The sequence below is a fragment of the Mustelus asterias genome, chromosome 15 (assembly GCF_964213995.1).
Source record: "Mustelus asterias chromosome 15, sMusAst1.hap1.1, whole genome shotgun sequence".
Lineage (NCBI taxonomy): Eukaryota > Metazoa > Chordata > Chondrichthyes > Carcharhiniformes > Triakidae > Mustelus > Mustelus asterias.
In genome coordinates, this window is record NC_135815.1 from 24,396,908 (window position 1) to 24,420,087 (window position 23,180).

Sequence of the window (23,180 nt, forward strand, 5' to 3'; positions counted from 1 at the left end):
TTAACAGTTGTTGCAACCATTATCTAATAATATACAGAGATGGAATAAAATCTTGTTTTAAGATCTGAACACTAAGAACCAAATAGTGTACTCCTATTCCGTCATCCTTTGTCTGAGATATTTGGTTTATATACCAACCCATCGAGATGTTTGCCGATGTCTTTGGCACAAAGATGTTTTTGGAGAGTAGTTCATAGCACTAACTAGAATCACGCTTGTCCAACCTCATTAAGGTTTTTATGACCATCCCAAATATGTATTCATGACGAGTTACAAATCACCATTCCAACATATATTCTTCTGTTTTAAAAAGCAGCCCAATGGACAAGTAGACTTGAGTAATTTGTTAAGACCCAGGTCAGAAACTCCAGGGTGTTTTATGAAGATAGCCTAGACCCTAAGTTTTTACATTTGAATTTGGCACGGGTGAGCATAAGGTGTTTCACTCCAGGTATGATTCAAGTGACCCACGAGGAAGCTTTTATCAAACAAAGTTTATTTAAGAATACAGTTAACATATAACAAGAAAAAATAGCATAACTTTTACCACGTACAAGAACCAACCATGATACAGTATAAACCTTAACAGCTAGCTATCTATGATGTTCCAAGTGAAACACCATCCCACAAACATACATCTCTTTCTGGACTTGGCACAAAAAACAAGTATGCTCACATGATGCTGGACTTGCAACTTTCTAACACCTGCTGTGAATTGGTCCTTTGAATGTTGGATTAAATCTCTGAGGATCCCCAGTCCTGGAACATTCAACAAGCCTCAGGAGAGAGAGAGAAAGAGAGAGAGACAGAAACACCCTGCCTTTTCCCACCAGTCTCCAACAGCAACTCACTGACAGCAGAATTTTCAACTTCAGAGAGAGGGGAAAACAAGAGCCATTGCTTTCTGTCTCACGTCCAAACTACACCTGAGAAAGTGAAGCTAAAACCTTGGACTTCATTGTGGGAAAAACTGTCCCCAATCAGCATCTGATCTGTCAATCATGCTCCACCCAGCCATTCCAAAGGCTCATAAAACCTCAGGACACTGCATTGGTCCAAATTAAAATTAAACATGAGGTCCATTATATTGCTTCAGTAACAATTAGAGGACAGCGGTACAGGCATTACGGCAACAATAAAATCTTGCAAAGGAACTGCTTGAAAAACCTGCAAAGAAACATGGGTAAATTACATTCTTTAAAGGCACAGTATCGTCACAAATTCCACTTCTCAGCTTCAGCATCACTCACTTCCATCATTCTGAATACTAGCACAGGTGCATCTACCTTGGGGGATTTAGACTGAGGTGGGTACATCGGGGGAAACACTCAGTATAAAGCAGCAGCAGGTGTGTGGGAACAGGAGCTGCAACAATCTGAAACAGAAACAGAAAATGCGGGAAAATCTCAGAAGGTCTGACAGCATCTGTGGAGAGAGGATAGAGCCAACGTTTCAAGTCAGGATGACCCTTCACCACGGACGAGTCGTCCAGCCAACTGAGCTAAAACGAGCCCCACTGCCCCATGGAGAAGCAGCAACCCATTCCCCAGTTTTGGGCAGGGAAGTGAATGGAGTCACTCGTTGGGGCACTAGCAAATGGTGGCTTTGAAAGGCAGAAAGCTGCCGCAAAACACAGCTGCTTCTGAACTAAGGGGAAAACACTGCTCCTTTTGGTATCAAACTTGATCCCAGTAGGTGTGTGACTCTGTATCCTTGGGTGGGACGTTAGTTAGTTGTGGCCACCCTGTGGTCTCCTCATGAAATATGCACAGCTGGAGCTCATGCTTGAAGCATAGTGACCTCATTTTCAGATGTCTGTTTTGACCTGAACTAGCACAACATCATCAAATTCAACCATTTAAAATTGCTGTGATGAAGCTGTCAATACAAATGCAATGTTGATTCATTTTAAACTTTTCCTTAGCAGATCTAGGTTGCTTGAAGCAAAGACTCTCGGGTTTGTCGAGGAAATCTGAACCTGGCTTTCAATCCCTACAATGATTAGATGGACTTTGCTCGATGTCGTTAAGATTTCACTATCAACCTGGCAAATCTTAAAATAAAGTTTATTTATTAGTCACAAGTAGGCTTACATTAACACTGCAATGAAGTTACTGTGAAAATCCCCTAGTTGCCACACTCTGGCGCCTGTTCGGGTACACTGAGGGAGAATTTAGCATGGCCAATGCACCTAACCAGCACGTCTTTGGACTGTAAGAGAAAACTGGAGCACCCGGAGGAAACCCATGCAGAAGCAGGAAGAACGTGCAAACTCCACACAGACAGTGATCCAAGCCAGGAATCGAACCCGGGTCCCTAGCACTGCGAGGCAGCAGTGCTAACCACTGCGCCACCGTGCCGTCGTTGGTTAGCTCTGTTTGCTGGACGGCTGGTTCGTGATGCAGAGTGGCGCCAACAGCGCGGGTTCAATTCCCGTGCCGGCTGAACTTATTCATGAAGGTCCCACCTACCCAACCTTGCCCCTTGCCAGAGGTGTGGTGATCCTCAGGTTAAATCATCACCAGTCAGCTCTCCCCCTCAAAGGGGAGAGCAGCCTATGGCCATCTGGGGCTCTGGCGACTTTGCTTTATTCATCCTGGTAGGACTCAAATGAAATAATGTGCAAAATGCAGCTCACAAGTGAAAAACTGTCGGAAGAATCTCACAAACAGACAAGGTTCTTATCAGTAATTTAGAAACATGATATATAAAATGAAAAAAGCTGAGAGACACAAGCCACAATCTGACAGCACAGCCAAAGCACAGAGTACCAGGTTTTAGTTTGATATGTTAAGGAAACGGTGGCGGCATAGATATGAAGCTGAGTGAATGACAGGAAACAGAGAGTAGTGGTAAACATTTGTTTCTCAGACTGGAGGAGGTTACACAGTCAATCCCCGAGGGAACTGCATCTCCTGATCTATATTAACGACCTAGACTTGAGTGCACAGGGCATCATTTCAAAATTTGCGGATGACAGAAAGCTTGGACGTACTGTGAGCTGTGAGATGGGTACTGATAGACTTCAAGAGGACATAGAGAGGCTGGTAGAATGGACGGACACGTGGTCTTTGAAATGTAAAGCAGAGAACTGTGAAGCGATTCATTTTGGTAGGAAAAATGAGGGGAGGCAAAAGAAAAGGAAGGTTATAATTCTAAAGCGGGTGTGCAGGCAAAGAACCTGGAGGTAAATGTGCTTAGATTGTTGGAGGTGTCGGGGCCGGTTGAGAAAAAGATTTATAAAAGCATACACGATACTTGGCTTTGTAAATAGAGTCATGGAGTACAAAAAACAAAAAGGTTATGATGCATATTTATGAAACATTGGTTCAGCCTCACCCAGAGTATTGAGTCCAGTTCTGAGCACCACACTTTAGGAAGAATGTGAAAGCATTGGAGAGGGTGCCGAAAGTAGTTACAAGAATGGTACAAGTGATGAAGGGCTTCAGACCCAGGGATAGATTGGGAAAAATGCATTTATTCTCCTTAGAAGCTGGGAACGTTGGGAGGAAATTTGATAGAGTTATTCAAAATCATGAGGGGCCTAGACAGGGTAGATAGAGAGAAACAGCCCCCGTTGGCAGGAGAGCCAGGAACCAGAGGACACTGATTTAAGGTGATTGGCAAAAGAACCAGTGATAGTGAAGTTTTCTTACACAATGAGCAGTTAAGATATGGAATGCATTGCCTGATAGTGTGCTGGGGGCAGGTTCAAAATTGACTCTCAAAGGAGGACTGGTTAAGCAACTGAAGAGAGAATATTTGGCCAGCTTCAGGGAAGGGATGGGGAGAGAGGGACTCACTGCTTTCCTCCTGATAGACAGCCAGCACAGAGGCATTTTTATGTAATGGCAAATCCCGAGGTGATTCCCAGAAGCATTAGAAACAAAAGCTGACACTAAGCCACATAAACCAATACCAGGGCAGATAATCAACAGCTTGGTCAAAGAGATAGATTGTCTTAAAGGAGGAAGGAGAAGCAGAGAAGCTTAGCGAGGGAATTTCAGAGTATAGGGCTTGTCAGCCACCAATGATCATAGAATCCCTACAGTGCAGAAGGAGGCCATTCGGCCCATTGAGCCTACACTGACATCAATCCCTGGAACTCCACATATTTACCCTGCTAATCTCCCTGACACTAAGAAGAAATTTTACTATGGCCAATCCACCTAACCTGCACATCTTTGGACTGTGGGAGGAAACCAGAGTACCCGGATGAAACCCATGGAGACATGGGGGATGTGCAAAATCTACACAGGCAGTGTGACCCGAGGCTGAAATTGAACCAGGGTCCCTCACATTGTGAGTCAGCAGTGCTAACCACCGTGCCACTGTGCTGCCCGATGTCACTGTGCCACCATGTTGATGGAACGACTAAAACCAGAGATGCTCATGAGGCCTGAAGTAAAGAAATGTCAATATCTCGGTGGTTGTAGTGCTGAACAAGATTACTATATTAATGAGGGGCAGTACCATGGGATGTTTTGAGAACGAGGATGAGAATTTTAAAATTGAGGTATTGCTTACCTGGAAGCCAAGCTAGGTCAGTGAGAAAAGAGGTAATGGGTGAATGGACTGAGGGCGGATAGGGATACAAGTAGCAGAGTTTTGGATGACCTCAAAGTTACAGACGGTAGAATGTGGGGATCAACCAGGAGTGTATTGAAGTAATCATATCTTGAGGTAACAAAGGCTGGAGCTGGCTGAAGCTACGGAGGTGAATCTAGGTGGTATTAGTGATGCTGTGGATATAGGGTCAGAAGCTTATCTAGAGAATACAGACGGTGCATTGCAAAGCTACCACATAATCTGAGGATTCAGACATTGGTATCTGACTTGAATATTTCCCTCATGATGCAATATGACTATATGAAGTAGGAGCAGAAGAAGGCCATTCAGCCCCTCAAGCCTGCTACACCATTCAATAAGACCAAGGCTGATCTGTTTATGTTTCGAGTTCCACATTCCCATCTATCCCCGATTACCTTTGATTCCCTTGCCTAGCAAGAATCTGTCTCAAAAATATTCAGTGACCCTGCTTCCAGTGCCTTCTAAAGCAGAGTTCCAAAGTTGCAAAACCCTCTGAAAGAAAAAAAAATTCCTTCTTTAAGCGTGACCCCTGATTTTTAAACACTGCTCTCTCGTTCTGGGTTCACACACAAGAGGGAACATCCTTTCCACATCCACCTTGTCAAGATCATTCAGGATCTTATATACTTCAATCAAGTCACCCCTCACTCCTCTAAACTCCAATGGAAACAAATCCCCTTTGACTCTATTACAATCTTGTAACAAATTGTCAAATAAATAATGTTGCGAGACCAGACCACAATCTCAGGATTCATATGATAAAATTTGCATGCCAAGTTTAGGTTACTTTCTGAACTTCACCAGTCCATTAGAAATACAGCAGGAAAATTCTGATGGCTTCACCAGGACTCACCACTATGAGTCCTGTAACACAAACAGAAACCATATTTCCTGGTCTCAGATTGTGAAACAGGGATACAATTATAACATGTAATATCACAGGATAACCAACCATGCTGGGAATACTCTGACACCCTGACACCATCTGTAGACAGAGAATCAGAATTAACAGCTCTGTAACCTTTCATCGGAAATGTTTCATTTTTGCTTTGTAATTTTTAAAAATCTCATTATAGCAACTGGTTTCAAATGTCTGACAGCAAGGTGGGGCCAACGGACCACTTGCTAACTACATGTCACACTCTGGCCAATGCAGATGAATTGCCCTGTCAGCTTTCCACTAACGTTTTGGAAAAATATAAACAATATTTCAAACTTTTGAATCTTTAGAAACTTTGCCTTGTCTGTTCAGTGCTCTAATAAGTTCTTGCAATGTCACACTGAGCATGGGCTGTTCTTTACTGAACCATGCATGGTTCCCCGCTGAGCTTCTCCAGCACCGTCCTGAGGCTATGCCATTCCATTCTGATTTCTATTAATGATTTAAACGAAGAGACAGAGAGTAATGCACCAAAGTTTGCTGATGATACCAAACTAGGTGGGAAGGTAAACCGTGGGGAGGAAACAGAGGCTGCAAAGAAATATAGACAGGTTAAGTGAGTGGGCAACAAGATGACAGATGGTGTATAACACAAGGAAGTCATTCTCTTAGGCTGTAAGAATTGTAAAACTTATTATTTTTCAAAGAGGTGAAACTTGTCGGTGTTGATGTTCAAAGAAGAAGTCTCACAACACCAGGTTAAAGTCCAACAGGTTTATTTGGAATCATGAGCTTTCGGAGCGCTGCTACTTCATCAGGTGAGTGGAGAGGTGGGTTCACAAACACGGCATATATAGACAGAGACACAATTGCAAGATAATGGTTGGAGTGTGAGTCTTTACAGGTAATCAAGTCTTTAGAGGTACAGACAATGTGAGTGGAGCAAGGGATCATCACAGCTTAAAGAGGTGTGAATTGTCTCAAGCCAGGACGGTTAGTAGTATTTTGCAAGCCCAAGCCAAAAGGTGGGGGTTACATGTAGTGTGACATGAACCCAAGATCCCGGTTGAGGCCGTCCTCATGTGTGTAGATCTTTGATGTGCAGACACTTGGGTGCGATTGTAGAAGGAATGCAGAAAGTTAGCATGCAGGTGCAGCAAGCAATTAGAAAGGAAAGTTGGCTTTTATTGCAAGGGGATTGGAGTACAAGAATGAAGAAGTGTGGCTGCAATTGTGTAGGGTTTTAGTGAGAATGCATGTGGAATACTGTGAGCAGTTTGTTCTCCACATTTAAGAGTGGACATACTTGCATTGGAGGCGGTACAGCGAAGATTCACTAAGTTTGTCCCTGAGATGAGGGGGTTGTTCTGTGATGACAGATTGAGTGATTTGGGATTATATTCTCTGGGCTTTAGAAGGATGAGAGGTGATCTCACTGAAACCTGCAATATTATGAAGGAGTTTGATAGGGTAGACGCTGAGAGATTGTTTCCGCTGGGTGGGGAATGTAAAACATGACAACACAGTTTCAGGATAAGAGGCCAAATCATTTAGGACTGAGATGAGTAGAAATTCCATCACTCAAAGGGCCGTGAATCTTTGGAATTCTTCATCCCTGAGGACTGTGGGTGTTCTGTTGTTGTGTACAAATTAGTCTGGGGCAGGTTTTTGGTCTCTCGGAGAATTAAGGGATATGGGGAATAGGCAGGAAAATGGGGTTGAACCTCAAGATCAGCCAGGAATGTCTTGCAGGCTGGATGGGCAGAGTGGTCTATTCCTCTCTCTTGTGTTTTAGCGTGTCTTTAGAAACCGCAGACTTAGGTTAGGGATGCTTGCTTTGTTTAATGTCACTTTATGTGCAATGAAGTCTGTTTTTATTTAAAAACGTAAAATCTTCTGGCTTGGTTCTGTCCCTTAAATGAACGGCTCCTATCAGGAAAGTAACTTAATAACAGAAAAATGTAAAGCCCATGAAGCGGAACTCAAAGATATCAATAGACTGGCACCTCATTGTAATAAATGTCAATGAAAAACAGAATATGAATAGTGCACATGAATAACCCAGAACACCAAATCAGTTTTCACTTGGGCAATTCCCCCACCTGGTCTGGGAGAACCAGAGAAATTCCATTTCGAATTTCAGCCAATAGAGGATAAACCTCACATGGATTGTGCTGTGACGTTCCCTTTGGTGTGTCAGGCCCCCTGATCCGAATCATTCCTCAATGCAGCAGCCTCTGGGCTGGGTGTGAATTCAGTCAGTCTGGGCTGGGTGTGGATTCAGTCAGACTGGGCTGGGTGTGAATTCAGTCAGACTGGGCTGGGTGTGGATTCAGTCAGACTGGACTGGGTGTGAATTCAGTCAGACTGGGCTGGGTGTGCATTCAGTCAGACGGGATTGGGTGTGGATTCAGTCAGTCTGAGCTGGGTGTGGATTCAGTCAGACTGGGCAGGGTGTGAATTCAGTCAGACTGGGCTGGGTGTGGGTTCAGTCAGTCTGGGCTGGGTGTGGATTCAGTCAGACTGGGCTGGGTGTGGGTTCAGTCAGTCTGAGCTGGGTGTGGATTCAGTCAGACTGGGCTGGGTGTGGGTTCAGTCAGTCTGGGCTGGGTGTGGATTCAGTCAGACTGGGCTGGGTGTGGGTTCAGTCAGTCTGAGCTGGGTGTGGATTCAGTCAGACTGGGCTGTGACGCCTCTCTGAGCTTGGTTTGGGATGAAGTATAAACTCCACGACAGTGGCTGTTACAACTGGCTTTGGAACGCCCATGAGCTGTGCTAAATCTCCGAGTGTCTGGAAAGGTGGACAGATTTCCTTTGCAATGCTGAGTCCCAGAGTTGCTCCAGTCCCTGTCAACGCTTACCGCTGGTGACATTCTGCCTAAGCAGTGGGAGGGCGAGGGAGCTCGATGCAGACCAGGGACGGCGGGGAAGTCACACCGCCGACCTAAATGCAACAAATGCGGGGGGAACTCCAGAGACCACCCCCCCACCCCCCAAACCATTCAACACCATGCAACAACTTTCTGCAAATGACAACATCCACACTTGAGAATGCAATGCAACATTTACAGAAACTGTGTCAGAGATTTTATTTCCCAGGGCTGGGCATTCCGTTTTGTTTTTAAAAAACAAACTATTTTCAAGCATTAATTGGAAATAAACACGTGCCTGGTCACAAGTGTGAACAGCGTGGAGCTCTTTCCCTTGTTGGCATCGGAGCGAAGAGAGATCTTGTGAAACGATTGCAGGGGGCAGCCGGCTAGCTAAAGACGGAGTAGAGAATGAATTCCTTCCAGTGAGAGCGTCGATCTGATCTCTGTCCTCCTGGTGTACAAGGAGCTAACACTACAGGTAGGTGATTGGAATGTGCCCTGCTTGTGCCAGTTTGGTCTTGGCCAATGTCGGGGGGGAGTCAATAAAGGGCATCTTGGGTTAACAAGAAATGACTCTCCCCCCTCCTCATTGAACATAAAAGAACCGCGGTGAAAAAGGATGAACTTTAAGGATAGGAATTGGCCCTCGGCACCGAATAAATATCAGCTATCAGAGTCTAAAACGATTTTTATTGGGGGTAATCCTTGATAACAATAACTCTTGGAATTCAGGCTCCCAAAACAAGTCAAATCACCTTTCACCCTCTCTGCTATTTGTACTCCTTTAACCTTTATGTTTATGGTCAACCTAATATTGAACTCAAAACAAATAACACTACTGGGTTTAGGCTGTGATATCTAACTGTCCGTCTGGGTGCTATCCTCCTCCCTCCAATTGTTTCAACTTCTGCTCTGTCAGCTCCGTTCCAGCTAACTGACCCCCCAGAGTTACAGACCAGCAACCCCTTTCCCAATGTGTAAAAAAAAACCGACAATTCACAATCTTTCTTCAGTACATCTCCCGGGCAACGCTGCAGAGAGAGGAACTGCAGCGAAGGCAGCCTTCCTGGGTTAATGTTTAATGAGGCCAGTTGAGATGATCTCTCAAATAAAACCTCTCCAAGCTTGGTAATAGAGAGGGAGAGCAAACGTGTGATTACTTTTTTTCCCTAGTTATATATAGCAAGCGAGAGAGAGAGAGACGTGAAAACGCGATTTTTAAAAACATTAACTCATATTGAGAAGTGCCTGTATGATACTTTTCACTGTATCCATGTGACAATAATAAATCAAATCAATATCTAATGGAGAAAGTAAAGCCAGTATATCTGCGACTTTTTATGTTATAGCCAAGCTGTGCAGCAGATCTGAACTTGTCCCTCAGACTGCTCGGTACTGTCTGAGTAGCTTCACTTAAACAGAGAAGGGGGAGGAGGGAGAGAGAGTTTTCTGTTCAATTCTGTATTCACAATTAAAGCCGCTCGATACAAGAAGTGAAAGTTGGTGTTTTTAGCGACCCTGTGGGAACCTGAGACTGGGGGTTGGGGGAAGAAGGAGTTAGGCTTTAAGGGATGCCCAGATCCTGTTGGGGATGGAGCGAGGGCAAGTTGGGACATTGGCAGCGTGAAGTCATCGCCCTCCACAGGGTGGGTACTTTCCCCTCTTCTGGAGTTGGGGGTAGTGTTGGGGTGGGGGGGGGAGGAGGAGAGGGGGTAGGAGGAGAGGGGTGGAGGTGTTGGAGGGGGGAGGAGAGGGGAGGGGAGGAGGTGTTGGAAAAGGGGTGAGGAAGGAACAGGCTGAGAACCGCAGTCCCTGTCCATGGTGCTGAAGTGCAGGTTGCGGTTGGTTGTGTGGGGAAGGGGGGTGGGGAAGGGATCCATCTCTCTCACTATCCTTCTCTCTCTCTCTCTCTCTCAGGCCAGCCACATCTCCGAAGGAGACTCTCACACAGGAATGGACTTGACATCTTCCGGGAGGAGGGCAGCAGGCAGTGCCCTCCACTCTGTGCTAATGTGCTCCGGGTACCCCCTCTCCACCCCAACCCCTTGCCTTCACCGCAGCCAGGCGTGGACCCTGGGAGTATGACATCTCGCTGAGGATCTGGCTGCAAACTGGGGAACTTGCTGGAAAGGAGTGTCTTATTGCCTGATTATCTGGGACAGAGAGAGAGAGATTAAAAATCGATGTGATTGTGGCAGCGTTGGAGAGGAAGATGTTGCTTGTGGGAGTCTGAGTGGAGAGACTGCAGAGGGACTGGGTGAATGTTGGAAAGTGAACACAGTGAGGGGAGGGGAGGGGGGGCTGTACACCCCAGCCAGGATTGCTGGCTGGAAATGTTGGAGAGGGAAGGCTGCAGTTGAAATTCTCCCTGGCTGCAGAGTGTTGAATTGACTCAGGGGGACATTGGGGCTGGGAGTTTGCACTGAGTGAGGTTGGGGGAGTGGGGGGGGGTTTAATCTGCAGGCTGTCTCCCCCCAGCCCAGCCCACCCCCGGAAAGTAAAGTTTGCTGAGTGCTGGGCACTGGCTGCCCTGGCACAGGCTATGTGTTGCTGCAGTTGATGGGCGGATGATGGGCAGTGCCCGGGGCTGCGCTCTGCTGCATCTGAACGAGGATAACGGGCGCTTCGTGCTGCTGGCTCTGCTCATCGTGGCTTACCTGGTGTGCGGGGCCGCCGTCTTCTCGGCCATCGAGCGGCCCACCGAGCTGCAGGCTCGGGCCAGGTGGAACCGCACCGTCCGCAACTTCGCCCGCAGGTTCGACATCGCCGCCGGGGAGCTGAGCGCCTTCCTGCGGGACTACGAGGCAGCTATCGCCGCCGGAATCCACTCGGACACCCTGAGAGCCAGGTGGGACTTCACCGGAGCTTTCTACTTCGTGGGTACTGTGGTGTCCACTATAGGTAAGAAACTCCCAGAGAGTGAGTGAGGGAGTGAGTGAGTGAGAGAGGAGGGTGGGTGAGAGAGGAGGGTGAGGGAGTGAGAGAGTGAGCGAGAGAGGAGGGTGAGGGAGTGAGAGAGTGAGTGAGAGAGGAGGGTGAGGGAGTGAGTGAGGAGGGAGTGAGTGAGTGAGAGACTGAGAGAGGAGTAAGAGAGTTGGGTGAGGGAGTGAGTGAGTGAGGAGGATGAGGGAGTGAGTGAGGAGGGAGTGAGTGAGTGAGAGACTGAATGAGGAGGGTGAGGGAGTGAGAGAGTGAGTGGGGAGGGTGAGTGAGGAGGGTGAGAGAGTGAGGGACAGAGAGTGAGTGAGTGAGGAGGGAGTGAGTGAGTGAGAGACTGAGTGAGGAGGGTGAGGGAGTGAGTGAGGAGGTTGAGTGAGTGAGAGTTAGTGAGGAGGATGAGTGAAGAGGGTGAGTGAGAGATTGAGTGAGGAGGGTGAGGGAGTGAGTGGGGAGGTTGAGTGAGTGAGAGATTGAGTGAGGAGGGTGAGTGAGTGAGAGTGAAAGTGAAGAGGGGCGGGAGTGAGTGAGCGAGTGAGGAGGGTGAGTGAGTGTGAGTGAGGAGGGTGAGTGAGTGTGAGTGAGGAGGGTGAGTGAGTGTGAGGAGGGTGAGTGAGGAGGGTGACTGAGTTTGTGAGCAGGATAAGTGTGAGTGAGGAAGGTGAGTGAGTGTGTGGAAGGAGGGTGAATGAGTGAGGAGGGTGAGTGAGTGTGTGTGAGAGTGAGTGGAGGGTGGGAGAGCAAGGAGAGTGAGTGAGGCGGATGAGTGAGTTTTTGTGAGGAGGTTGAGTGAGTGTGTGAGTGAGTGAGTAAGGAGTGTGAGTGAATGAGTGAGGAGGATGAGTGAGTGAGTGAGGAGTGTGAGCGACTGAGGTGGGTGAGTGTGTGTGTGAGGAGCATGAGTGAGGAGAGTGAGTGTGAGTGAATGAGTGAGTGGGGAAGGAGTATGAGTGTGTGTGAGGAGGGTGTGAGGAGAGTGAGTGTGAGTGAGTGAGTGAGTGAGTGAGGGTGAGTGAGTGTGGAGTCAGTATTATTTGACTGGGTCACTCAGTCTGCGGATCCCAGTATGAACTTAGCAGTGAATGAAAGTGTCAGAATATCTGGGGGCGAGTTTGAACTGTTTAGTTGGGAGTGTGCACTTGCCCAAGGGCAAGGTGAGTGTGTCAATGTGTGAATCTATGAAGTTCCAATATGGAGTGAGTGTGACTGAGTCTGTGGAGGCTCAGTCAATGTTTATGTTCAAGACGGAATTCGACAGAGTCTAATGACATCAAGGGATATGGGGATCCTGCGGGGGTAGGCGATCAGCCACGATCTGGTTGAGTGAGAGAGCAGATGAGAAAGGCTGAATGGCCTACTCCTGCTCCTATGTTCCTGAGTGTGTTAATCCCTTGAGTGTAATTTTCATTGTGTACATTTGGATGAACTGCTGTGAATTGGAATATGTAACACACCAATGTCTAAATGAGGTTAGAGAAAGAATAGATTCCTGTGTGCAACAAAAGCAGAAAATGCTGGAAAATCTCAGCAGTTCTGACAGCATCAGTGGAGAGAGAATAGAACCAACGTTTTGAGTCTGTTTGCAGAGTCTGGATGCAGACTCGGAACGTTGGTTCTATTCTCTCTCCACAGATGCTGTCAGACTGCTGAGATTTTCCAGCATTTTCTGTTTTTGTTTCAGATTCCAGCATCCGCTGTATTTTGCTTTTATATGAGATTTCTGTGTGGTTTGTGTAGGTGAGATTAGTAGGTGTCGATGGAACATATGTGTGTTGTATGAGTTGATTTGAACCTGTTTGTGCTTTTGGCTTTGTGAATTAGCGTGGGAATGAGTCCAAGTGTATGAAAGAATGTTTATGTGTTTGGGTGTGTGTATATGGCAAACCTCACTGATTGTTGAGTTGCACTGTTCTGGACTATTCCATGTAATGTAATGAAATAAATTTATAGATTTAGAAATTAAGTATCCTATTTGCCTTTGGGTCATTAGGAATTTTGTTGTGATTTGTTTTGACAAAGTGTAAATGTAGCAAAAAGTGTACAAGAATGAACAACTCTAGAGTTAAAATCAGACTGGACATTTCAAGATAAATGTTTGGACTGAGAGTAACACTGATCCGATAACAGTGTCGATAATGTTTGTGCATTTGTGAAAAAAGCAAGGATGTGAGAGAGTGTGAGCTTGTCAGAGGTGACTGTCTATAAGAAAATGTGAGCTGGATATTCTATTCAGACTGAAACAGCTTCTTGGCACAACTCACACCAAATGTGGTGGAACTTTCTTGAACAGACTATATAATAAGATGCAAATTATGAGAATGTATCATATTTTATTCATCCTATTAATTGTACTATAGCACATCAGCTTAACCATTCCTTCACACACCGCCTCCCCCCCCCCCCCCCCCCCGCCCCACCCCCGCCGCCCCCCTGCCCGGGAAGGATTTAATGTACAGTGAATTAACTTGAAGCTGTTATTATATGGGTGAAAGTGCCCACCATTTTACACTAGCAAGACCCACAAGAAGTAAGTGAATGAATGGCCAGTTTATCTGTTTTCGGTGACGTTGGGTTGAGTGTTGTGTTAAGCAGGACACTGAGAAAATTTCACGAAGTAGATGGTTTTACTGGAACGTTAAGGATTGTTTATCCACACACGTGTACCTGTCCCTTCCCCCCCACCCCCCACACATCCCATCGTATACCCAATTTGTATTGATACAAAAGTGTGTCCATGATGTTACTCAGTCATGTTCAGTTTTTAATGCACGGACTTTCAAGTTTTGCCAGGAATTTTACTGGAGATTTAGCGTTAAAATCTGTGATATAATCCATCTTCTGTCAAAACCACAAATCAGTGGCCTTGTTGTTGGCGTTTGACAAGTCCATATTATTGCCCTTTTCCGATTGTCCTGCAAAGGTTCGGCTGAACCTTCTCCTTGAGTCATTGCAATTCCAGCCATGATGGGGTTAGGTATGGGGATTTGAGAGCACTGACCCTTGGTTCTGATTTGTCTATATTCAAATAGTCTTTGTACATGGGCTTCAAGGTTGATATCCATTGATACTAATTGCTCTCATCTGTAGTTTCAATCTTAAGGAAATTTGTTTAGATGAGTTTAGGTACCAATGAGTCTTTGTGCCAGGTGCCACCATGCATTATTTTCCATCTTCGTAAATTTAACACTTTGAATATTAACAGCCGGTAGCTGTCAAGTGACTGTTATCCCTATATTGTTTAACATTATAAGAATATGATGATCTATCTGGTGCTTTAACATTATAGTGACCTTCAGTGCCATTTTAGACAGACTAGAAAGATCCACAGGGGTGGCACAGTGGTTAACATTGCTGCCTCACAGCCCTAGGGGACTCAGGTTCGATTCCGGCCTTGGGTGACTGTGTGGCGCTTGCATGTTCTCCCCATTTCCATGTGGGTTTCCTCTGGTTGCTCCAGTTTCCTCCCACACTCCAAAGATGTGTGGGTTAGGTAGATTGTCCATGCTAAATTGTCCCTTAGTGTCCAAAGATGTATAAATTAGTGGATTAGCCTAGAAAATGAACTGATAGGGAGGGGGTGTGGGTGGGCCTGGATAAGATGCTCTTGTGGACAGTCGGTGCAAACTCGATGGACCAAATGGCCTCTTTCTACATTGCAGGGATTCTATGGATCCACATTTAAACTCTTCTACTAAGTTAGCTGATCTCAGGCATGTTAGTATTAGAATTACTATACCTAGGATAAGGAGGGGAAAATATAATTTGGGATTTACACTTCCAAACACTATCCAGTGACTCTTCTTGGAAAATGTACCATTTTCTGTGCACCATTTCAGGGTGTACATGACAAACAGTTACTTGCGTAAATTTGGAGGATGGCCAACAAGATCAGGGTGGCACGGTAGCACAGTCGTGGGACGGCATAGTGGCACAGTGGCGGGGCGGCATAGTGGTACAGTGGTTAGCATTGCTATTCACAGCACCAGGGACCTGGATTCAATTCCGGCCTTGGGCCACTGTCTGTGTGGAGTTTGCATGTTCTCCCCATGTCTGCGTGGGTTTCCTCCAGGTGCTCCAGTTTCCTCCCACAGTCCAAAGATGTGCGGGGTAGGTGAATTGGCCATGCTAAATTGCCACTTAGTGTGTAGAGTAAGAGATTAACGGGATAAAATGCACGGGGTTATGGGGATTTGGCCTGGGGTGGACTTGGTTAAGATGCCGGTGCAGCCTCGATGGGCCGAATGGTCTCCTTCCGCACTGTAGTGATTCTATGATTTTTATCCTATGAAGATGGCAGCTTTAGCTGACTAGGGCGAAAACTAAAGAGAAAAAAATAATCATGTTTTCAAATATTCAAAGAATTTGAATTGTCAGTACCACTGTAGCACAACCTTTGTGTTAGTGTTTTGGAATAGTTGGATCAATGATAAAGAGCATTTCTTTGGTGTGATCAGGGATGGAGAGAAGCATTTTGCAGGCTCATTTACTTTCACTTTCAAGAGTTCAAGCCAAAGTCCTCCATTTTTCAGATACTAAATGAACTTTCCCATGGAGTGCACTGGTATAACACATTAGAGTATTAACGTCTGGTGCCATGGATAGAGGGATGGAGTTTCAATCCCTTGCTGTTTTTTAGTCACATTTCTGGTTGAAGTTGCCATGGAGATATTTTCTTAATCTCTGGTTGACTTACACTATATGAGCTGCTCACAGAGATGAGAAATGACCAATCAACTTTATTCTCACAGCTATTTGTTGCAAGAGTCCTGCATATAGAAAATAATGACTTGCTTATTAAGAGGAACAGTCATAGAAAGTCATAGAAGTCATAGAAACCCTACAGTGCAGAAGGAGGCCATTCGGCCCATCGAGTCTGCACCGACCACAATCCCACCCAGGCCTTACCCCCACATATTTACTCACTAATCCCTCCAACCTACACTCTAAGGGGCAATTTTTAACCTGGCCAATCAACCTAACCCGCACATCTTTGGACTGTGGGAGGAAACCGGAGCACCCGGAGGAAACCCACGCAGACACGAGGAGAATGTGCAAACTCCACACAGACAGTGACCCGAGCCAGGAATCGAACCTGGGACCCTGGAGCTGTGAAGCAGCAGTGCTAACCACTGTGCTACCGTGCCGCCCGTACAGTCCCTGCGCACAGTCCCTGCAGCATCTTAATAACATCCAGGACAAAACAGCCTCTTTGATCAGTATCCAACCACCATGTTAAGCATTCACTCCCTTCATCACTGGCACACATTAACAGCAGAGTGCTATGTACAAGATGCACTCTAGCAACTCACCCGAGGCTCCTTCAAAGACACTTTTCAAACGTGTGACCTCCACCATCTAGAGGAACAGGGGCAGCAGATACCTGGGAACACCACCATCTGCAAATACCCATCCAAGTTGCACACCTTCCTGGCTTGGAACTAAAAAAAATCCCTGCTGCCACAGGATGCGGGTTCCTTCCACAGCTTGAAAGGGGACAATCTTCTCAAGGCTGGAGAGAAGTGTCTGAATTTTTCTGGGACACCCCCTGGAGTATGATCCCTCTATAATCGATTACAGCTCTGGGGGGTGGAAATTGTGACTAGTAAAGGAGTGAACCACATGAGTAATCTTGGATGCCTAATGTATACAGACACTCTTTACGTTCAGTGTTGTTCAGATCTGATTATTTGGTCACACCAACTCAACAAAGCTACAGGGCAATAGTGGGCAGAAGTGTGATGAGATGAGTATCTGCTACAATGTACCAGGCTACATTGTGGGCTCTCTTTTACGATTTTAATTCTAAGTGCTGGAAGGTCTTGAAACTGGGGGTGTTTCAGATCCGACTTTTAGACCCGTTCTGAGGCGCCCCCATACGCACTCTGCCTGAAAAAATATCAGTGATTCCGAATCGTGCTGCAGAAGCCTGTGGGTGGGGCTTAACGCGCCCGAAATCCTGTAGCTCCGATCGGCGCCTCCAACTGCGCACATGCAGAAAAGAAATTGACGGAATGCTGCTCCCCTGCCACATCCCTCTCAGGCCAGATAATGTCACCCCCTGGCCCCTACAGACATTGCCCCATGTCAGGCAGAGTGGCAGCAGACCCACCTTTCTTCCCCCCCACCGATTTCAAGCAGAGAGCTGTTGGACACTAGGCACCTACCTCCTCACTAACTGGAGCGCCCGAATCGGACTTCTATGGTGCATGTCTGTTTCATGCCGATTCTGGATGGGTGAACGCGGTGGTAAAGAGGGAAGTGCCGGTAAAGTTGGGGGTGCAGCCCATTAAGTCACTTTAAATGCCTGTAAATGCATTTAAAGTGTTGTCACACCTGTTTTGGGCGCGGTCCCGATCGCGGCAATTTTCAGGCCTTGGTAAAGGGGGAACCGGCATGGAGGTGGGCACGGAACGCGCTACTCGCTTCATGCTCGACTTTACCAAGTATTCGTGCCCGAAAACGGGCGCAACATGATGGGCCCTGTGTCTCAATGGGGTGGGTTTAAGTGTTTTTTTCATGCCCTATTGTATAGATATTAGGCATGTATGTATACAGATTTTTATTGTGGATACTGTTTTGTGCACCAGTCCCCAACTACACACTAACATGAGGAATAATATTTATAACATAAATTTTTAATGATATTTATTATTATAATAAAATAATATTTGAATCTGATTAATTACTTTTCTACAATAAGGAACACTATTTTCCCATCATGAGCATCAATGTTTGTAGAGCCGTCTAGACTGTATCATGTTCACTGAGGCATTAATAATTTACATATTTATAACGAGGCGTGTTCATGTGTAACACATGCCATAAAATTAACAGAGAAAAATTATAAAACAATAAAATATAGATAGCGTTATTCCTAAGTAAGCTTAGGAAAATGAAACCTATTGCCATCTCAACTCAGATCACATCATACAATTGTCTAAATATCAATTAAAAATGACAAAGTTAGGAATCAAAGTTGGCAGGAGTTTTTTTCCAAATCAGCCATGCCAATGAAGGCCACTCAAACAGATATAATGGCCCCCATAACTTCATAGAAGAATCATAGAATCATAGAATCGCTACAGTGCGGAAGGAGGCCATTTGGCCCATCAAGCCTGCAACGACAACAATCCCATCCAGGCCCTATCCCCGTAACCCCAGGTACTTTCCCTGCTAATCCCCCTGACACTAAGGGCCAATTTAGCATGGCCAATCAACCTAACCCGCACATCTTTGGGAGTGTGGGAGGAAACCGGAGCACCCGGAGGAAATCCCATGTAGACACGGGGAGAACGTGCAAACTCTACACGGTCACCCGAGGTCAGAATTGAACCCGAGTCCCTGGCGCTGTGCCACCATCTTGCTGGACTGGGGCATCTTGCAGCATGCACTATGGGACATTGCACCCTTCAATGTAATGTGCAGGCTGATAACGCGCCATCAGGAAACTTAGGTTATGGTGTGACCTCCTTAACCTACCAGATTTAAGGATTGAGAGCGAAACAGGGAAACAGAAACAACAGAGAAAGGAGATAAATTAGTGTCAAATCAAATAGAAAAAGAGAAATAAAGGGAAAGCAAGAAAATGTTTAAAACATTGAAATTTAACTTTTTTAAAAAGCTCTAAGAATGTACAGGAATGGGACTCAACAGTTTACAATTATTAATAATTATCGCATTATCACCTTTTAAATACCGACTCTAACTTTTCACAGTGAGATTAATGGGTAATTAACATGCAATTTCTTAAACTTATTTAAAGTTTTTTTATTCTTTCATGGGATGTGGACGTCATTGGCAAGGCCAACATTTATTGCCCACCTCCAATTACCCTTGAACTGACTGAGTCAACCACATTGCTGTGGGTTTGGTGTCACATGTAGGCCAGACCAGGAAAGGATAGCAGATTTCCTTCCCTGAAGGACATTAGTGAACAGTGTTTTTATGACAACAGATGATAGTTTCATGCTCATCATTAGACTTGTAGTTCCAGATTTTTATTGAATTCAAATTTCACCATCTGCCATGGTGAGATTTGAACCGAGATCCCTATTACCCTGAGTCTTCGGATTACTAGTCTAGTGACAATACCACTATACCACAACCTCCAAGGGGGGTTTAGCTGCCATTTGTGTGAGGTAGATTGCAGAGGCAATTGTTAGCCGACTTGCTCATTAATAAAGACATGCATAATAATTCACCCTCAAGATTCAAACTAACATAACTGGTCTCCAGAAACATTTAGAGAAACATTTGGAGAAAGGATTGAGGGTTACGAAGGGAGGACAAAATCGGAACGGCAAATATGAAGGAGTTACAATGCCGAGTATAACTCATTGTAACTTTTGTCTTTACAAATGATTCCGAAAACAAGATTGTCTTTAGAATATGTGCCCTTACATAGTGAAGACATTGCACCAGAATGTTATTTATATTTAGCCATCCATAACACCAAAAGCTACATTGTTGCTCAGGTTTTTATAGGTTGGTTTTCAATGCTGTCATAGAGGAGACATATTACATATTTCCAAGTGAGGTTGAGGATACGAGCAACATATTGCAGCATTGTTTACCATTTTTGACCATTTATTTGCTGGATACACAAAAAATATTTATTTCTTTCACAAGAATACTGGTGCTTTGAAATAGAGGAATGACAGGGATGATTCTGGATGTTGGAGTATTCCATATTGAGGCAATGGAATTGAACATGATCCCAAGGGATAAGAAAATTGGGAAAGGCCTTTAAAATACTGAGAGGAATGGATAATGTGAATATTTAACTTAAACTGTGATCACAGAACTAGCCAAGTGCAGAATTGACAATCGTGAAGCAAGATTAGAAATGAAAAGGAATGCTATCTCCCTGAAGAACGGTTAAATTCTTTTGAACATATCAAACAAAACAAAACAAATTAACAAATCAATAATAGGGGCCAATAAATTAATTGAGGATATACATCCTTAAAGGGGCACTGCAACTTAACTTAACTTAAAGGGGCACTCAGGGAGGTGATGGCCTAGTGATATTATCACTAGACGAATCCCGCCATGGCAGATGGTGGAATTTGAATTCAATTAAAAAAAAATCTGGAATTAAGAATCTACTGATGACCGTGAGACCATTGTCGATTGTCGGAAAGACCCAACTGGTTCTCTGATGTCCTTTAGGGAAGGAAATCTGCTGTCCTTACTCGGTCTGGCCTGCATATGACTCCAGATCCACAGCAATGTGGTTGACTCTTTATTGCCCTCGGGCAACTAGGGATGGGCAATAAATGCTAGGCAGCCAGCGACACCCATGTTCCACGAATGAATAAAAAAAACCCCACAAAACAAACTCAAATTAAAATGTTGTTGTGGGGGCCAATGATGCACCCAACCCCTGTGGTGCCCACTGGTTGCAGAGAAGAATGACTTACTTGTAGACTGGATCCTCATCAATTAACATGGTGTCAATTAACCTCCTTATAACGTAATTAGTTATCTGATTAGGAACTGGTTTCAGATTTGTAGGGGTAGATATAGATGGCGACAGCAGGGCAACAACTCCCATTTATATGATGGGTTTTACATTTAAAAAATGCCAAGGAACTTCATGGTGTCATAATGGAAAAACTGATACTGACCCAAAGGAAAAGTTAGTTTATTTATTAGTGTCACAAGTAGGCTTACATTTACACTGCAATGAAGTTACTGTGAAAATCCCCTAGTCGCTACACTCCGGCGCCTGTTCGGGTAACTGAGGGAGAATTTAGCAGCACATCTTTCGACTGTGGGAGGAAACCAGAGCACCCCACATGGATACAGGGCAAACGTGCAAACTCCGCACAGACAGTGACCCAAGCCAGGAATCAAACCTGGGTCCCTGGCACTGTGAGGCAACAGTGCTAACCACTGCGCCACCATGGAGAACATATTTAGACAGATGATCAGATACACCCTGGAATGCTTTGTTCTTCTCCTATTGAGCAAGGTACCCATCCAGTTATTGCCAGAGGATCACTGGAATGGTACCTTGGGACCTCTGGAGCCAGCTATAGCTTTATCCTTAGCCCATTTCTACATCTTGGTGATCTCAACTGAAAATGCAATATTAAGTTCCAAATATATACTGATGGAATAGGAACATAGGAATTAGGAGCAGAAGTAGGCAAATTCAGCCCTTTAAGCCTGCTCCACCATTCAATCAGATCATGGCTGCTCTCTTCCTGGTCACAAATCCACCTCCACCTGTTCCCCATATCCCTTTAACCCATTTTTAAAATCAGAAATATATCTATCTCCTTCTTGAAACCATTTAATGATTCAGACTCCACTGCACCACGGGGCAGCGAGATCCACAAATTCACCACCCTCTGCGAGAAGCAGTCCTCCTCAACTCAGTTTTAAATCTACTGCCTCTCAACCTACACCTGTGACCTCTAATTCTAGATTGCCCCTTAAGAGGAAACATTTGGTCCACATTTACCTTCTCAATCCCTTTAAAAATTTTATATGTTTCAATCAGATCCCCTCTCATCCTTCTGAACTCCAGTGAATATGAGCCCAAACTGTTTAATCTCTCCTCATCCGTCAACCTCTTCATCTTCGGAATCAATCTGGTGAACCTCCTCTGAACTGCCACCAATGCCACCACATCCTTCCTTAAATAAGGAGACCAAAACTGAACACAATACTCCAGATGTGGCCTCACCAACACCCTATACAATCGCAACAACCCTTCTCTCCTTTTATACTCCTGTCCTTTTGCAATAAATACGAACATTCCATTTGCCTTTTTTATTACAAGCTGTACCTACATACCGACTTTCCACAAGTCATGAACAAAGACACCCAGATCCCTCTGCCTGGATGCATTTTGAATCTGCTTTCTATTTAGATATAATAACAATGACACTCACTCTATCTCCCTGATACCTCACTCAACTCCTCCACTGCCCTGTGTTGTCAGATTACATATCACATCAGCCAAATTTCCCTTAGTTAAATATTGAGGAGACTGATGCCATTGTCTTTCATTCCTTTACCACCAGTTCCATTCTCCTCCCTGGCCACTGTTTTAACCTGAAGCAGATTGTTCATACCTGGGCCCTTGACTGAGCATTCAACCCCACAAAGGCCATTTATTGTCGCCTCTGTAATATTCTCCTTTTCTGCCACTGTCTCAGTCCACCTGCCATCAAAATCCTTTTCCATGCTGTTGTTAACAACTCACTCGGGTATTCCAATTCATTCCTAATCGGCCTTTCATCTTCTACCCACCATAAACTTAAGCACATCCAAAACTCTGCTGCTGCATCATAACTTGCAACAAGTCCCAAACACTTCTCACAATTTAATTTTATTTGATTTATTATTTGTCACATGTATGGGTATACAGTGTAAAGTATTGTTTCTTGCGTGCTATGCAGACAAAGCATACTGTTCATAGAGAAGGAAAGGAGAGGGTGCAGAATGTAGTGTTACAGTCATAGCTAGGGTGCAGAGAAAGATCAACTTAATGCGAGGTAGGTCCATTTAAACATCTGATGGCAGCAGGGAAGAAGCTGTTCTTGCGTCGGTTGGTACACGACCTCAGACTTTGGTATATTTTTCCCGATGGAAGAAGGTGGAAGAGAGAATGTCTGGGGTGCATGGGGTCTTTAATTATGCTGGCTGCTTTTCCGAGGCAGCAGGAAGTGTAGACAGAGTCAATGGATGGAAGGCTAGTTTGCGTGATGGACTGGGCTTCATTCACGACCCTTTGTAGTTTCTTGCGGTCTTGGGCAGATCAGGAGCCATACCAAGCTGTGATACAACCGGAAAGGATGCTTTTTATGGTGCATCTGTAAAAGTTGGTGAGAGTCGTAGCGGACATGCCAAATTTCCTTAATCTTCTGAGAAAGTAGAGGCACTGC

The 23,180-nt window shown here is 45.1% G+C and overlaps 1 protein-coding gene across 1 annotated transcript in view; it reads left to right on the plus strand.

Annotated features, from left to right (window-relative positions):
* Positions 1-10,910: 10,910 nt before the first annotated feature.
* Positions 10,911-23,180, plus strand: part of kcnk12 (potassium channel, subfamily K, member 12) — a 58,179-nt gene continuing 45,909 nt past the window's right edge. Inside the window, exon 1 of the mRNA XM_078230532.1 lies at positions 10,911-11,244. Coding sequence (XP_078086658.1) covers positions 10,911-11,244 — 334 coding nt within the window. The remainder of the gene's footprint in view (positions 11,245-23,180) is intronic.